This window comes from Canis aureus, chromosome 8, assembly GCF_053574225.1.
Source record: "Canis aureus isolate CA01 chromosome 8, VMU_Caureus_v.1.0, whole genome shotgun sequence".
NCBI classification, from domain to species: domain Eukaryota; kingdom Metazoa; phylum Chordata; class Mammalia; order Carnivora; family Canidae; genus Canis; species Canis aureus.
The window spans coordinates 38,464,332-38,478,695 of record NC_135618.1 but is presented as its reverse complement, the minus strand read 5'-3'; the positions used below and the strand labels follow the sequence as shown (position 1 = coordinate 38,478,695).

Below are 14,364 nucleotides of genomic sequence, written 5' to 3'. Positions count from 1 at the left end.
CCACGGGGTCCTCAGATCCCCCCATACCCTTAGATAATGAGGAACCACCCAGGGCTTCCCTCAGGGATCGGACTGTGACACCGCGGAGAGACACCACCAGCACCGGGACATCCTGGGGAAGCAAAGTACTTGGGAGAGGCTGCTCCAGGCCTTTAACCCAGGGGGCTGTGGTTCTACGAGGACGATTTCTCCCTCTTAGGCACGTCTTCTGCCTCAGTTTCTCTCAGAGCGCTACGCTCTGTGCACTTGTCCTAGCGAGCCTGACTTGCTCCCTGAGCAGACAGAGAGAGGGGGGCGTCACAGGCCGCATCTTGCCCCGTCAAGGGTCGGCCACCACCCTGAGCCACTTTTCACCTTAGCTGGGCGGTGGCCTCGATGACTGCCCACCACAGCTGCCACCTACGGACGAGGAACCCGAGGCAGGCAGAGCGGCGCCACCTGCCCCAGGTCACACAGCCCGAACAGGCCCCAGGCCCCGAGCCGGCTGCCGGCAGAGGCCCCACGGTCAACTGGATGCCTCCGGGGCAGAGCGGTCGCCTAGCGTCCGCTGTCCGCTGCCCCCATCAGGAGAACTCAGACTTCAGAGAACGTCAAGGGCCTGCCTTGCCGGAGGGATCCGGCAACCTCCCGAAGGTGGGCCGCTGGTCCAGCGTGAGCTCACGCCATGTGCCTACCTCAGCAACGTCAGCGAGGGACCGGGACACAAATGAGTCTCTTGAGTTGCCATCCAGCAGGCTGGGGCCCAGCAGGGACGTGCTGCTCTGCGTGCCCGCGGGGGTCGGCAGCATCTTCCGGCTCTTCTCTGGCGAGATGAAGCTCGCTGCCAAGGGAAGGAGGAGACCCCCTGAGGCCGGCTCGCCGGGCTCCATCCAAGGGGAGGACCCTGCAGGTTGCAGGCGGCCCCTCCTGGCATCTGCCGTACATGCGTGTGGCCACACAGCTTTGCACAGAGCCTCATGCAGCCCCGGGGCTCCCTCACATGCTGAGCCCCGGCAGTGAGCCCTGCAGCACACGTGGGCGGCCTTGTCTCCCAGAGGCCCCGCGCCTTCTGTGGTCCAGACCACCCTCGCCTCCGCGCTCCTGCCCGGTTCGACGTGTTGCTCATCACAGAAGACCGGGCCCCCAAGCGTGGCGCCCACACGGATGCCCACCAGGTGCACGTGTACAACAGCCCCTTTCTAGGGCTGCCGGCACCCCCACACTCGTGCCCCGGCCACCCTGTGAAACCCAGGGTGCTGGTCCCCAAGGGCCGAGGAGCGTCTCCCACATGGGCCGCTGAGGCCGCTGAGACTGCCCCTGGTGGCCCCTGCCACCACGCCAACCCCTGTGGCCCGGGGAGGGGGAACCCGTCCTGTCGGCACCCAGGTCCACAGTCAACACGCCAAGAGCCCACGGGAACACGCACTCCGGAACCCTCGCCCGAGCCAGAAAGGGACGCCTCCCACCCCCGTGCTGCAGCAGGGGCAGAAAGCCCAGCAGGCAGGAGCTAGGCAGCGGGCAGCCCAGCGAAGGGCACGGCCGGGCTGACTGTCACACGGGTGTCAGTCACCAGAGCTCAGTGACGAGCTCGCTAGAGACCTCGGCGCATCCCCCTGTATAAGTGACGCGGGAGAAACCCCGAAACGAGCAGTCCCAGTGGCATTTCTGCCGGTGGCAGTCCCGGTGGCAGAGTGCAGACTCTAGTCCCCATCACCGCGCCACAGGGAGCCCGCGGTGCCTGCTGCCCTGGGACAGAGACCAGGCGCCCTGCAGACACTCACCAAACAAGCTGCTAAGCGACGAGTCCGTGGGGTCGCTGGGGCACCACTGGGGGTCATGGGTGGGGGAGGCGATCCAGTCTGGCTGGGGGCTGCTAGACGGGGATGGAAGACTTTTGGAGCTGTCACTGCCATTCAGCTTTGCCGGAGAAAGAGGGACTCCCTCACCTGTCAACCAAAACGCTGGGTCAGAGATGCCAGGGTGGGGGAATGGCATCCTGCGTCACCTATGCACCAAGAAAGCAGCAGGGTGGCACAGCCGTGCACCACGGCACGTCTCGACCCAGGAGCCCACAGGGCCCCACGGAGGACAAACGATCCTGGCCTGTGGAGGGGCCCATGGCAGCAGGGGCCATGTCCCGTCTCAGGGAAGGACGGTGGCTGTCACTGTGCAGAGCCAGACCCCGCACAGACAGCAGCCCCAAACCCTCTCACTCACTGGCGCCAGCACCAGCCCTTCGGGGTGCATGTTTCTCAACTTTACCAACAAAAGAAAGGCGCAAAAGTGGGAGCCCAGTTCTGTGCGAATCCGCAGCCCGAAGCAGACCAGCAAGTGCTGTTGCAGAGTCGCAGAGAGCCAGTGAGTCCAACCCCCTCCTGGGACACGCACAACGTCAAGCGTCCACCCAGATTCAGAGCCACCACACACAGGCCTCATCTGAGCTCTGGACCCGTTCCCTGTCCTCGAGGCTGCAGTGCCTGCCCCCGCCGAGCTGCCCAGCACCCCCCATACAGCAGGTGCTCCACGGGACAGGGGCGTGCCCCGCAAGTGTGCAGACACCTGGCGGGAGGTTGGGACCCCGTGGGCCTGGTGTGGGGGCACCCTCACCGTACTGGCCGGAACTGATGGCAATCTCGATGATGGAGTCGCTGATGTGCGTGGCGGGCTCGCCCTGCGAGAGCACGTCCTCAGGGGGCCCGGGCAGGGAGATATCCAGCAGCGCCGAGACGTTGGGTGGGGACAGGCGGCTGCTGGAGCCCTCCGGCGCAGGCAGGGGCGCAGGGGGCCCGTTGTGCAGAGGAGCCTTGGACAGCTCGGATAAGGACAGCACCGGCGAGCCCTGGCAGAGGACACAACGGGTCATCAGGGGCTCGGAACGGCAAATTGGCCTTGGCCCTACACGGCCATGACTGAGGGACAGAGAACTTGAGAGGAAAACGACACCAACAACCACCTTCTCTGCAAGACACACACAGTGGGTTTACTTCTCCTGAAACCTCTCCAGCCATGGCAGCCGTGCAGGGCCAGCCCGAGGCAGCCGCAGCCGAGGTGGCCTGGCCCTGGTCCCCTGCAGGCAGGATGGCTGGAGGCCGGGCAGAAGGGAAGAGCGGGGACACTACTGCCTGAGGACCTCCGCCCCTCCGGCCCTAAATCCCTTCGTCCTCCCGGGAGCGCAGCTGAAACAGGCCGCCCTGCAGAGGGGAAGGGAAGCCGGAGACGGGGGCCACCTGCTCATCTGTCGAGATGAAGGGGCAAAGGACGAGACCGTCGGGCGTCAGGGCCCGCCTACATGTTCCCCACTACAACCCCAGGGGAGCGAGGCTAGGGCACGGGAAGACCACAGGCTGGGGGCCGGGCCTGGCAGCCACACTGCTCTGCAGCTACCAGCGTGTCCTACCTGGAAACCGTCTGCCACTGGCTCCTGCTCAGGCCTCGAGGACACGCTGATGAATGGGTCGCTCGTGCCCTATGACACCAGGAGAGCCGGTGAGCATCCCCACCCGCGAGTCCCTAGAAGCCAGAGGGTCAGGAGACCCCTGTCGACTAGCTTGGGTGACCAGGTCCCCACAACTGAGGCTGTCAGTTCAAAGAGATACCTTGGTCCCAGCACAGCCTGAGCATGGGGCGCAGGGTCAGAGGCATGCCGGCCAGGGGGGCGTGGGGTGTACTGCTGGCTGGTGAGGCCGAAGACCCAGTGATGTGTACAGGCAGAAAGAGGTCCGGCCTGTCACAGCTCTGGATTCTCTGGCATCGCAACGAGCCTGTCCCCACTGCCCCCATCCATGGCTCTCCCCTTGGGGCGCCAGGGCTCACCTATGCCGCTCCACGGGAGCGGGGCCTATTAGGGCCCATCGCTCCTGACAGGCGGAACTGGGGTCCAGCATAACCCTGGCCTCATGGTCTTGGCGCCCACACCTCTGACAGGGGACTGCCTTATCCGAGGAGCTGGTGGCGTGGAGGAGCCTTCGTAGGCATACTCACCCCCACGGTGGGGATGGAGTCTCCGTTGCGATGGGTGCCAGTGGACTCCGGACCCGGGACGGTGGCGGTCACCTCGTCTGAAGAGAGTGGGGCAATGCCGGACAAGCCCTCAGCGTCCAAGACAGGGAGGGGGCTTCCCGGGATGATTCCAGCACTTTTAGCTGCTAAGTCGATAGCACCTGGTAGCAGAAAGGACATTTGGAACCTCAACTGCAAGGACACCCTGCCAAGTGCCCAGGGGGCTCAGGGACACCGAATGCGGCCATTCTCCACAAACAGTAAGAGACGCGTGGCTGGGAGAAGGGAACAGACACCTCACAAGGAACCCTCACGTGGTGTCTGTCCTGCTGGTGACAGAAACTTACTGGCCAGGTGACCTGTGGCCTGGGGCGGAAGGGCCTTGGGCACAATCGGCCGAGACAGGGCTGCTTTGGTTAGAGAAGACTGGATGGGCCGGAAGGAGCCTCTCCCTGGGGGAAAAGAACAGAAGCGGACGCATCAGCCCGCGTCATCTGAACGCACAACAAGGGCCTCGAAGTGTTTCCCTGAGAGAAACAGTCACCCAGCTGAGCCTCGGAAGGAAGCACCAAAGTTCCCAAATGCTTGTGGACTTGGGAAGTCACAGGGAAGACAGGGTCCCGACACCTGTCCAGGAGGGAACCCCAGCAGCACACGCATCCAGGGGCTGCCCGACGGCCGCAGTGAGTATGCCACCCTGCGGGAGGCCGTCATGGGGAATGGGTGCCCCACCCCAGCCGACGGTCCTGCACCAGGACTCTGCCCCTGCGCCTCAGCCCCCTCATTGGACTTTCTGCAGCTGAGGGGGCACAAGGAAAACCGGTGGTGCACAGTGTCAGTGTGTGCTGCACTTAAAGGGCGGGTCACAGCACGCACTTCACTAAGCCACACCCCCTGCGTGAGACAGCAGTGTTCAGAGCCAGGCTCCACGGGGCTCCTGCCCCCACACCGCCCGGGCTAAGCACGGGGCACACGCAGGCTTTGTGGACAGAACAGACAAGGGGGTGCTCGGGCTATCCCGCCAAGAGCCGCGGGCACACCTGCCGTTCCCAAAGACGGGGGCCATGCCGGAAAGGGGTGAAAAGTGCCCCAAAGAGCCTGAGTGCTCACCAGTCACAGAGGAATTGGACAGGATGGAAAAGGAACAGACGTTGTGGGACTGGTGCTCAGACGGTCGAGGAAGCAGCGTTCTCTGTGGAGACAAGAGTGCTGATAGTGAGACGATGGAAAGACGCCAGCGCCAGGAGTCACTCAGGAAACCAGGGGCAGGCTGTAAGGGGCATTCCAGGCAAGGCGGGCAGGGTGTGTCCCGAGGGGGCCCTGGCTCTGGGGTTGACGACAGAAGGGCACCCGGACACATCGAGGGCAGCAGAGCCCCCAGCACCAGGCCTGAGAAGAACCCAGAGGAGCCTACCTCGCCTGGGCAGCGCTGCAGGGATGGCTGGACGGCCCACCGCTTACCCGGGATGCCCTGCAGCGCGTGCATCTGCTTTGGGCACCGGGCGGACACTCTCCTGACACCCACCCCCACATCTGGGGCCCCTCACACTCGTGGCAAAGGAAATATAGCGGCTCCCGACCCCATTGATGGACTAAGGGCATGGGCATGCTGCCTCAGTTGCCGGTCCAACACCCACCCTCCCGGATTACCCGCCAGGCCTCCCGGTTCGCAGCAATGCGGTGCCGGTGCAGCAGCCTGCCACCTCACAGGAAATTACGTGAGTTGCTGGAACCGTCATAGACGTCCTGAGACACCTTGGAGTGCTGGGTGCATTCCCGCTAAGGTGAAAAGGACATCCCCCTACCCCTCGGGGTCGCAGGAGTGGAGAGTAGGGGGCGCTACTGGAGTCGCCAATGGCATGGGGGGGGAAGGGGGTCCCCCATGGCAAGGAGCCGCAGAGGCCGTGTGCTGGTTCTGCTGCAGATGCACGCTGCCAGGAAGGGCGGCAGGAAGCACGAGGCTGTCGAGGCCCCGCCGCACTGCGCCAGCAGCGGGAAAGCAGAGTGTGAAGCAGGAAGCCTTTCACCGTGTGCCGACGACACTTTCTATAAAAACAGTAAATGCAAAAGCCCTCATACTGTGTGTGATTCCATTTGCGTGAAATGCTCAGAAGAGGCAAATCTGCAGACAGAAAATGAGAGTAGAGATAGTGCCTGTCTGGGGCTGGAGTGGAGGGGCACTTGAGGCAATGGAGAGATGGAATGTTCTGGGATCAGACCGCGGTGATGGCTGCACAACCCAAGTGCATGAGGGCCCACTAACCCCTCAGACCTCCTGGCTATGCGACGCACGTATCAACAAAGCTGTTACAAAGCTCAACAAAAACCACCTCCACAGGCCATGCAGGCTCACAACCCTGCACCAAAGAGCCACAGATGTGCCATCCATCCGGGGAGTTTCTACTCACTTCCAGGGGGATGATTCGCATACTTCAAGTGTGGCGGTACTGACTCTGCCCACATGCACGCACACACGACACCTGGGATCTAGACACACGGTCCCCCTACGTGCAGGGACCATGTCCCCACGCCCCCAGGGATGCCTCAGACTGTAGATGGTAGCAAACCCTAAACCCTACACACACCATTTTTTCCTAGGGATGGAACTATGACAGTTTCATTTGTGAGTTAGGTACAGCAACGAGCTAACAGCACCAATCGCGAAAACAGAACTGTAACTACACACTGACACAGAAGTGACGTCAGCGAGGCCTCGCTCGCCAAACAGCGTATCGTGCCACACGCGCTGGTCCCGCTCATCTCTGCCCACGGAGTGAGCGAGGTCAGGACACAGGCACAGGACGCGGTGCGAGGGTACTGCAGACCTGATGACACGTCAGGAGAATCACCTGCTTCCTGCTGACTTCGGGTACAAACCACAGAAAGCAAAGCTCAGGATGGGGGCCCTGGCGCGCACCGGGCTGAGATCTGTCACTAAGCTCTCGTTTCTAAATGATTTAATCTCAAGAGGAAGAGATTTCGAAGAGACTAACAAAACAAACAGAAAGCTGTGCATTTATCGCAAAACAATACACACCCACACATTTTAGCTGCTGGTCATCACAGAATTCCTGCCTCACCCGTGCTCACGGGCCGCTCCCTGCCTGGCTGTCCCCTCGGGGGCAGATGGCTTCCATGGGGACCCAGCATTCACTGTGGGGAGCTCAGGAGAGTCTGGCCTCTGGCCACCCCAGCTACTTGCCAACTGCCTCTGCCGGCTGTGTATTTATAGAGGCTCTGAGAGTCCTCGAATAGATCCTAACCCAGGACGCTTGGGACTCGAATCCCCAGAACTTCCTGCCTCTTGTGCAAGTGGTTTTCATGGTGTGCAAAGATTACTTCAGGGAATGGTCAGCCCTGTGATTACTCTGCGTGTCCTACGCATAAGAAAGAAGGAGGAGGCGCCTGGGTGGCTCCGTGGGTGAAGCATCTGCCTTCGGCTCAGGTCATGATCCCGGGGTCCTGGGATCGAGCCCCGTGTCGGGTTCACTGCTCAGCGGGGAGTCCCCTCTCCCAGCAGGGGACCCGGAGGGGGGTGTGCCCAGACCCACGCGGGTGCCCTGACCTGCACCACCAGTGGCTTCCGCAGGTGCCGGTTCCGCAGCTTCCTGGGCTTCGGCAGGAAGAAATCTGACTGCATCTGCAAGGAGAGGGCGGGGGCCTGAGAGCACGCTCCCCGGATGCGGAGCCCCCACCCCCAATGGCAGTGCGGCTCCCCTACTTACGCTGATGGAGTTCAGGTGCTGACGGAAAGTCAGTTCTGTTTCTTTGCTGGGAGAGTAGAGCTTCCCGTGTCGGCTATTGGGCGGCAGAGTGGTGGGAACGGCAAAAAGGCCACCGTCGGAGTCACTGCTGCCTGTGCTGGAGGGGCCCGCCACCAAGAGGGGTCTGGGCGGGTTCCTCAGACCTGGAAGCCAAGGGAGAGCAAACACGACCACTCACCCAGCAGCATCGCCAGCACGAACAGAGCTCTCCCCAATAGAAAACCAGAAAGAAATACGGGACAGCCAGTTCCGTTTCCTTGGAAGCATCTCCTAGATCTCAGTCCCCAACACCTGCCTTCCCAGCTTTCTCTCTGGAACTCTAGCTCTCAGTGTGAGCGAATCATGGCTCTGATACCATGACAGCACTCTGCCACTTTGGTCCCCGGTGGGAAGGGCAGATGGCCTGTAAAGACATTTGAGAACTGGAAGAACCTTCCGGACCATCTAGCACAGACCAGAGGTCAGCAAGCCAGAGAGTAACTGCTGGCTCTGGAAGGCAGAAGAGACTACAGCCTGTGGCAGTCAGCCCCCACTGCTACCTGTGCCTTGGGCTGCACGGACACCTGATCCAGCCTCAGCTACCCCAGAGGCCACAAAGGACTCTGTCGAGAGGCAGGTATCCGCAATACAGAGGAAACAGAAACGTAGTGATGTGCTCGGAACAGAAAATAACCCGGGCACCTGGGTGAGTCAGTTAGGCCGCTGACTCTTGGGACTGTGGGATCAAGACCCACACCGGGCTCCATGCTGGAGTCTGCTTGAGATTCTCTCTCCCTCTCCCTCTTGTCCCTCCTGCTCATGCATGCTGCTTCTCAAATAAATAAATCTTGAAGGAAAAAAGAGAGAAAGAGAAAGAGAAAGAGAAAGAGAAAGAGAAAGAGAAAGAGAAAGAAAGAGAAAGAGAAAGAGAAAGGAAAAGGAAAAGGAAAAGGAAAAGGAAAAGGAAAGGGAAAAAAAAAAAGATCCAAGAAACCTTTGACACACAGGACACTAGGTCAGACGTGGTACTGCCTCTCGTGTGTGGCCCGTGCTCATGAGGCCCGTGCTCATGATGCAGAGACACCTGCTGGTGCAGGATGTTCAAGGTGCATCCAGGATGGCCAAGGTCCTGCAGCGAGGGCACGGGCCCATGGGGATGGTAACGAAGCCCCTCACACCTGGCGTGGAGGCCCCTGAACACAGGACACAAAGGCCAGGCCAGTCCTCAATCCCTGTTGCCTCAGGTACCGGAAAATCCAAGGAATGGCCCTGAATTGAAACTACTCCTCAGGTACGGCCTGGACAAAGGACACTGCAGACTATCAGGTTAGCACACCGTTCCTTCCAAGACCGTGTGAAAGTGCCGGGGCCTCCCTGACCCGAGGGTTTCTACGACACGTCAAAAGTACCAGGGAATGGTCCCTTCTCGGGCTTTCAGGCACCAAATCAGCATGCTCTAGAGGCTTCCACTGACCTTACAAAGATCCCCCAGAGTGACCAAACTGGCAAGGGCCACCCCATGTTTCCCACTGGCTTCAGCACCCCAGGATCCCAAGCCTTAGGTGACAGGCCTGGAACTCACCCTCCCTGCGAAAGGTGGGATTTGTTGCCATACACCATGGGCAGGACAGCAATCAGCCGAGCGGGGCCAGACATCGGGCACGCCGTACCCTGGGCTCAGGCACAGCCCACACACCCAGAAAGGCACCGGTGGCTGAGCCTCACCTGAGGAGCAAGGCGCAGAGCTGGGAGAGAAGGTCTTGCTGTTGCGGAGGGCAGACTGGCTCCGTGGGCAGCGGGGGCTCCGGGAGCTGACAGTCACCACCTTCCCTGGTGGGGTAGCCAACTGCTCTTCCTGGGCGGGCCTCACGGAAGCCGCGGAGCTGGCGTTCCCTTCTGGAGCCTGGGACAGAAACGGGCCACAACCAAAGTTAACTCAGCCTGGGTGAAGGCAGTGGGTCTCCCTCCAGCCTGAGGTGCTCACGCTGCCGGAGGGACCACGGCAGGGCGGCGACACGAACTCCTCTTTTTAAAAGCCTGCGCAAGGGACGTCCAGGTGGCTCAGTGGTTAAGCCTCTGTCTTGGGCCCAGGGTGTGATCCCAGGGTGCCAGGATCGAGTCCCACATCAGGGTCCCTGCATGGAGTCTGCTTCTCCCTCTGCCTGTATCTCTCTGCCTCCCCCTGTGTCTCTCATGCATAAATAAATAAAATCTTAAAAAAAAATAAAAACAAAAAAAATTAAAAGCCTGCTCAAGAGGACCGCAGTGAACTCTCCTGATTGTGAGTCAGAGGAAGGAAATACAGACTTAATTTCTAGAATTAAACAAAGCTGTAGTCAAAAAAGTCCTCTGCTGAGTCAAAGTGCTAACCTCAGGGATCCTGCAGGCCCCTGGCTCAGCTGTAGCTGAGTGTGAGGAACCCTGCCACAGGGACAACCCATTCCACCCCACCTCTGTCCTCATCCCGGTGACCCCTCCCCAGTCTCCACAGCGCCCGCCATCAGGGCTCCCCCAGGGCCAACCTTCCCCTGCTTTCGGCACCACCTCGCCCGCTCTGCTTGCTCAGTGCCCAGTCCTGACCCACCTCTTCCTTTCCGAGGGACCTCTGCCCCTGCCCCGCCTGCTGTCATGTCCTACTTAGCTTATTCAGTGTCACCATCCAACGGGGCCCCCTGCACACCTAGCAGCCTCTTGCAAGGTCCTGCTTGTCCAGAGGCCTGGGCGTGGGCTGCATTTGCTCAACAGTGCTCCGCCCCTACAAAGGGGCCTCCGCCTCCGGCCAGCCGGCCCATCTTTCACACAAGGGCTCAGGCCTCTGCCCAGTGGTTCTCAGGGCTGAGATGCATCACAATCAGCCGGGGGGGAGAGAGAGAGAGAGAGAGAGAGAGAGAGGGGGCGCGCACGCGCGCGCGCGCGTGTGTGTGTGTGTGTGTGTGTGTCCCCACAGCCTCTAGGTCCCAAGAACTTGCATCTCTCCTGAGTCCCTGGGTGGCGCAGAAGCTGCTGCTGGGGCCCCACTCTAGGGCATGGCTCTGAGCAGCCTGCTTTGAATTCTCAGCAGTATTTCCAAGCTGCTAGCCCTCCTCTCTCAGTCGAGGCCAAGGCCAGTGTCTGCGTCCCCTGCTTCCACCTCCTGTAGGGCTCTGGACCTGCTCCTGTCCATCCAGTTTCCTCTCCTCCAGAAGCCTCACTCTAAAAAGTTTTTTTTTAAGATTTTATTTATTCATGAGACACAGAAAGAGAGAAAGGCAAAGAAACAGACAGAGGGAGAAGCAGGCTCCCTATGGGGAGCCCAACGTGGGACTCGATCCCAGGACCCCAGGGTCACACCCTGGGCTGAAGGTGGCGCTAAACCGCTGAGCCACTTGGCCTGCCCTCTAAAACGTTTTCTTTTTTCTTTTCCTTTTTTTTTTTTTTAAAGATTTACTTATTTATGATAGACATAGAGAGAGAGAGAGAAAGGCAGAGACACAGGAGGAGGGAGAAGCAGGCTCCACACTGGGAGCCTGACACGGGACTCAATCCTGGGACTCCAGGATCGCGTCCTGGGCCAAAGGCAGGCGCTAAACCGCTGAGCCACCCAGGGACCCCCTCTAAAACGTTTTCTAACCGCATCTCTACCCACTTGCCCCAACGCTGCCCATGCCTGCCTGCAGGTCGCCAGCTTCCACAGCACTCAATCTAAAGGCCACTGCTCACCCCTCGGCTGCCTCTGCAGCTTCCAGCCAGGTCCCTTCATGCCATGACAGCCATCTCCCTCGTGTCCCCATGTGCTCTGCTGAGCACCTGTCTATGGCAAAGGCAGCACAGGGATGCAGCCAGGAAGGGTATAGAAAAGCCCTGCAGGAGGCACGGTGAGGGCCACCTGTCCAGAAGTGGCAGGTGTGCTGCGCAGATGTGACCCGGCAGCCCCATCCCATCCCCCAGGGTCCCCACAGCCCCATCCTGTCCCCCAAGCTCCACTCTCTCCTGGCAACTATGTGCCGCTCCCTCGGCCGCTCCTCTGGGAACCTGTGAAGCCCTGCACTCCCCAGCGCCAAGCACACATGGCAACTTAGGAGCTCCTGCTTCAGATGCCATCTTCTCGTCCCAGGAAAGCTCACTGGGGTTTCTCTTGTAGGGGGCAACCTCTGCCCTGTTTCTGACCAGACACCCCAGGAGAAGTCATAGCCACTCCCCAGGCTTAGGGACCAGCCACCACGGAGGTCCCTAAGGAGCTCCAGAGCCCTTCATCTGTGCCCTCACCACTCCACTCCCTGCCCTGAAGCTGTGCCATCATCCTCCCACAATGGCCACCCTAAAGCACAAAGGACATTGTCATTCCCTCTGTTGAAACCTGCAATGTTCCTGCCTGGCTCCCGGCCATGGCTACTGCATTGCCTCTGCACACGCTGTCCCTCTGGCCAGCAAGAGAGAGCTTAGCATAACTGAAGCCTGGCAAGGAATGGGTTCTTGGTCACAGTTGTCCTTGGAGCCTCATGTGAGCCACGTGGGACAGAGCCCATGCCTGCGGCGAACCAGAACCCTCGCTACCAAGCCCAGCTTGAGATAAGGAAGCGTGGCCTGCCTGGTCACCCGGTCCCTCCCTCCCTCCCCCTGGACCCAGTTGCTCTGCTGAGAGACTTCAGACTGGGCCAGACTTCCCTTGGGGCGCCAGCAGGGCTATGCTCGAGCTTCACTCACCAGCCTGGGGTTGACCTCGGTGGAGATGAGCCTCAGGAGGCAGCTGAGGAGGCGCTGCTTGTGGAAGGTGGAGGGTGGGGCGGCAGGGCAGGGGCCCTGGGCCTGCCCGCCGGGGGTCTGGCCCTCAGGACCCAGCACAGCCAGCCAGTCATACTCCAGCTGGAGCTTGTTTGGTTTGCCCATCATGAGGTAGACTTCGGCCAGCGTCAGGCTTTCGGAGGTCTGCAGGTTCCAGCCTTCCTCGCGGAGCTGCTGGGCTAGCCGGCTGGCGGGGACATCTTTAGGAGGCTTGGCGGCAGGCTGTCCCTGAGGCGGGGGATCCGAGGGGTTCACCTTCTCCTGGGGCTCCTCTGCAGGTGCCTCTGATGAGTCTTTAGTGCAAACATCTGGCTGGAGCCCGGGGCCAGGCTGAGGCTCAGGACCTGGTGGGGCACGGACGGGGGATGGTGCCCCAGCCCGAGCGAGGTCGACCACCTCTGCACTGCCGGGGACGCGAGTCTCTGGGGAGGCGCAGCCTGAGGGCCGCAAGTCTGCACAGCGGCACTGCTCAGGGACGATGAGGTCCTGACAGGACTTCATGTAGCGCGGGAAGGGATCAAGGAGGGAGAGCTCATCCTCCAGTTCTGGGAGCTGGCCGCAGGCGCACGTCACATCCGCAGGCTCTCGGGTGAGGCCGTCCCTGCCCTCTGCAGGAGCAGCTGTGGGGGTCTTCTCAAGCCGCCCCCCAGCATCTTGGAGCACAGTGGGCAGCCTGTCTGGAGTGTCTAGACTGCCAAGGCTCGGGGCGGCCCCCTCCCCAGGGGCACTTTCGGGGGAACTCTCTCCAGAGCTCTGTGAGGCATCGGTGGAAGGAGGGGGTCGTCCCGGGCCCTTGCCCTCGGTGCCACCCCGAGGACACTTCACCTGGCCCCTGGCCGTGCCCTGCCCGCTCTGGATGCCCAAGATCTGGGCCGGAGGCAATGTGTGGGCATCCTTGGAGCCCTGCTTGCACCGGCCACCCTCCTGCCAGTGCACCGTGCAGAAGGCCTTGGAGTGCACGACTCGGGCCACTCCCGGCAGTGGCGTCAGCGTGCAACTCTCTCCGGGGAACAGGTGCAAGGCCACCTTCTCCTGCGACGGCTCTGGAAGTGAGTGCTGCAGCTGCCGATCCTCGAGTGTCTTCCGCTGGGACCTCAGTCAAGGAGCAGCCACAGGAGTGGGCCCTGCTGTGTGCCACTGGGCCACAGACAGAGTGTGAGCCAGGCACTTCCTCTACCAACCAGCACCCTGCCGGCTGGGATGGCAGGCTGAGAGGCAGCCAAGGACACGAGAAGTTTGGGGCCATCTGTGCTTGTTTTACTAAACCTGCTGATAGGGACGCCTCGCGTGCTCCCTAACCTACCACATAGGCCAGACAGTGGCCACTTGCAGCTTAGGGAGCCGGAAGGGACTCCCACCCGAACCCCAGAAGACAGAGGACTGCAAGTTTGGTTCTGGTTCCATGCCACTTCACGGGACTGACTGCACTCAGGACAGAGAAACAAGACCTATCCTTAAGCAGCAGGTGCTCTGGGGTAGGGGCAAGGCCACATGAGTAGGAAAAGGATACAATCCGCACCTCATGGAGCGCCCACTTCTGTTTCAGGAACTCGATGAGGCTGGAGACCTTTCGGTGGAGCTCCACAATCATCCTGCAGAGAAACCACAGGCAGGACGGGCGGCTGTTACACAGGGAGGGAACGTCCTGAGGAGCAGCATGAGGCTGAAGCAGCAAGAGGACCGAAGGCCATGGATGGTGGAGGGAGCGTTCAAGGAGGGGCCGGAGGCACAGGGCCCCAGCAGGACCACTGATTCCTTGTCTCAAAAATTAGTCCTTTAAATGCAGTGAACTAGAGATTCGCGTGAAGCTGTAAGAAAAGAAGAGAGCCCCGCCCCCCGCCCCCATGCCCCTTCTGCATAGTAAAAGATCTCCACCAGGATG

General features: G+C 60.9%; 1 protein-coding gene across 4 annotated transcripts in view; it reads right to left on the bottom strand.

Annotated features, from left to right (window-relative positions):
• CRAMP1 (cramped chromatin regulator 1) overlaps nt 1-14,364 on the bottom strand; it is a 54,908-nt gene that overhangs the window by 6,350 nt on the left and 34,194 nt on the right. For 3 of the 4 annotated variants that reach the window (XM_077906095.1, XM_077906092.1, XM_077906096.1), the window contains 12 exons: nt 13,993-14,074; nt 12,405-13,568; nt 9,447-9,624; nt 7,704-7,885; nt 7,544-7,618; nt 5,089-5,170; nt 4,326-4,430; nt 3,961-4,139; nt 3,377-3,445; nt 2,587-2,818; nt 1,761-1,925; nt 675-883 (listed from right to left, as the gene is read on the bottom strand). In XM_077906095.1, the coding sequence (XP_077762221.1) occupies nt 675-883; nt 1,761-1,925; nt 2,587-2,818; nt 3,377-3,445; nt 3,961-4,139; nt 4,326-4,430; nt 5,089-5,170; nt 7,544-7,618; nt 7,704-7,885; nt 9,447-9,624; nt 12,405-13,568; nt 13,993-14,074 (2,722 nt within the window). The remainder of the gene's footprint in view (nt 1-674; nt 884-1,760; nt 1,926-2,586; nt 2,819-3,376; nt 3,446-3,960; nt 4,140-4,325; nt 4,431-5,088; nt 5,171-7,543; nt 7,619-7,703; nt 7,886-9,446; nt 9,625-12,404; nt 13,569-13,992; nt 14,075-14,364) is intronic. The other variant, XM_077906094.1, reaches the window with a different exon arrangement.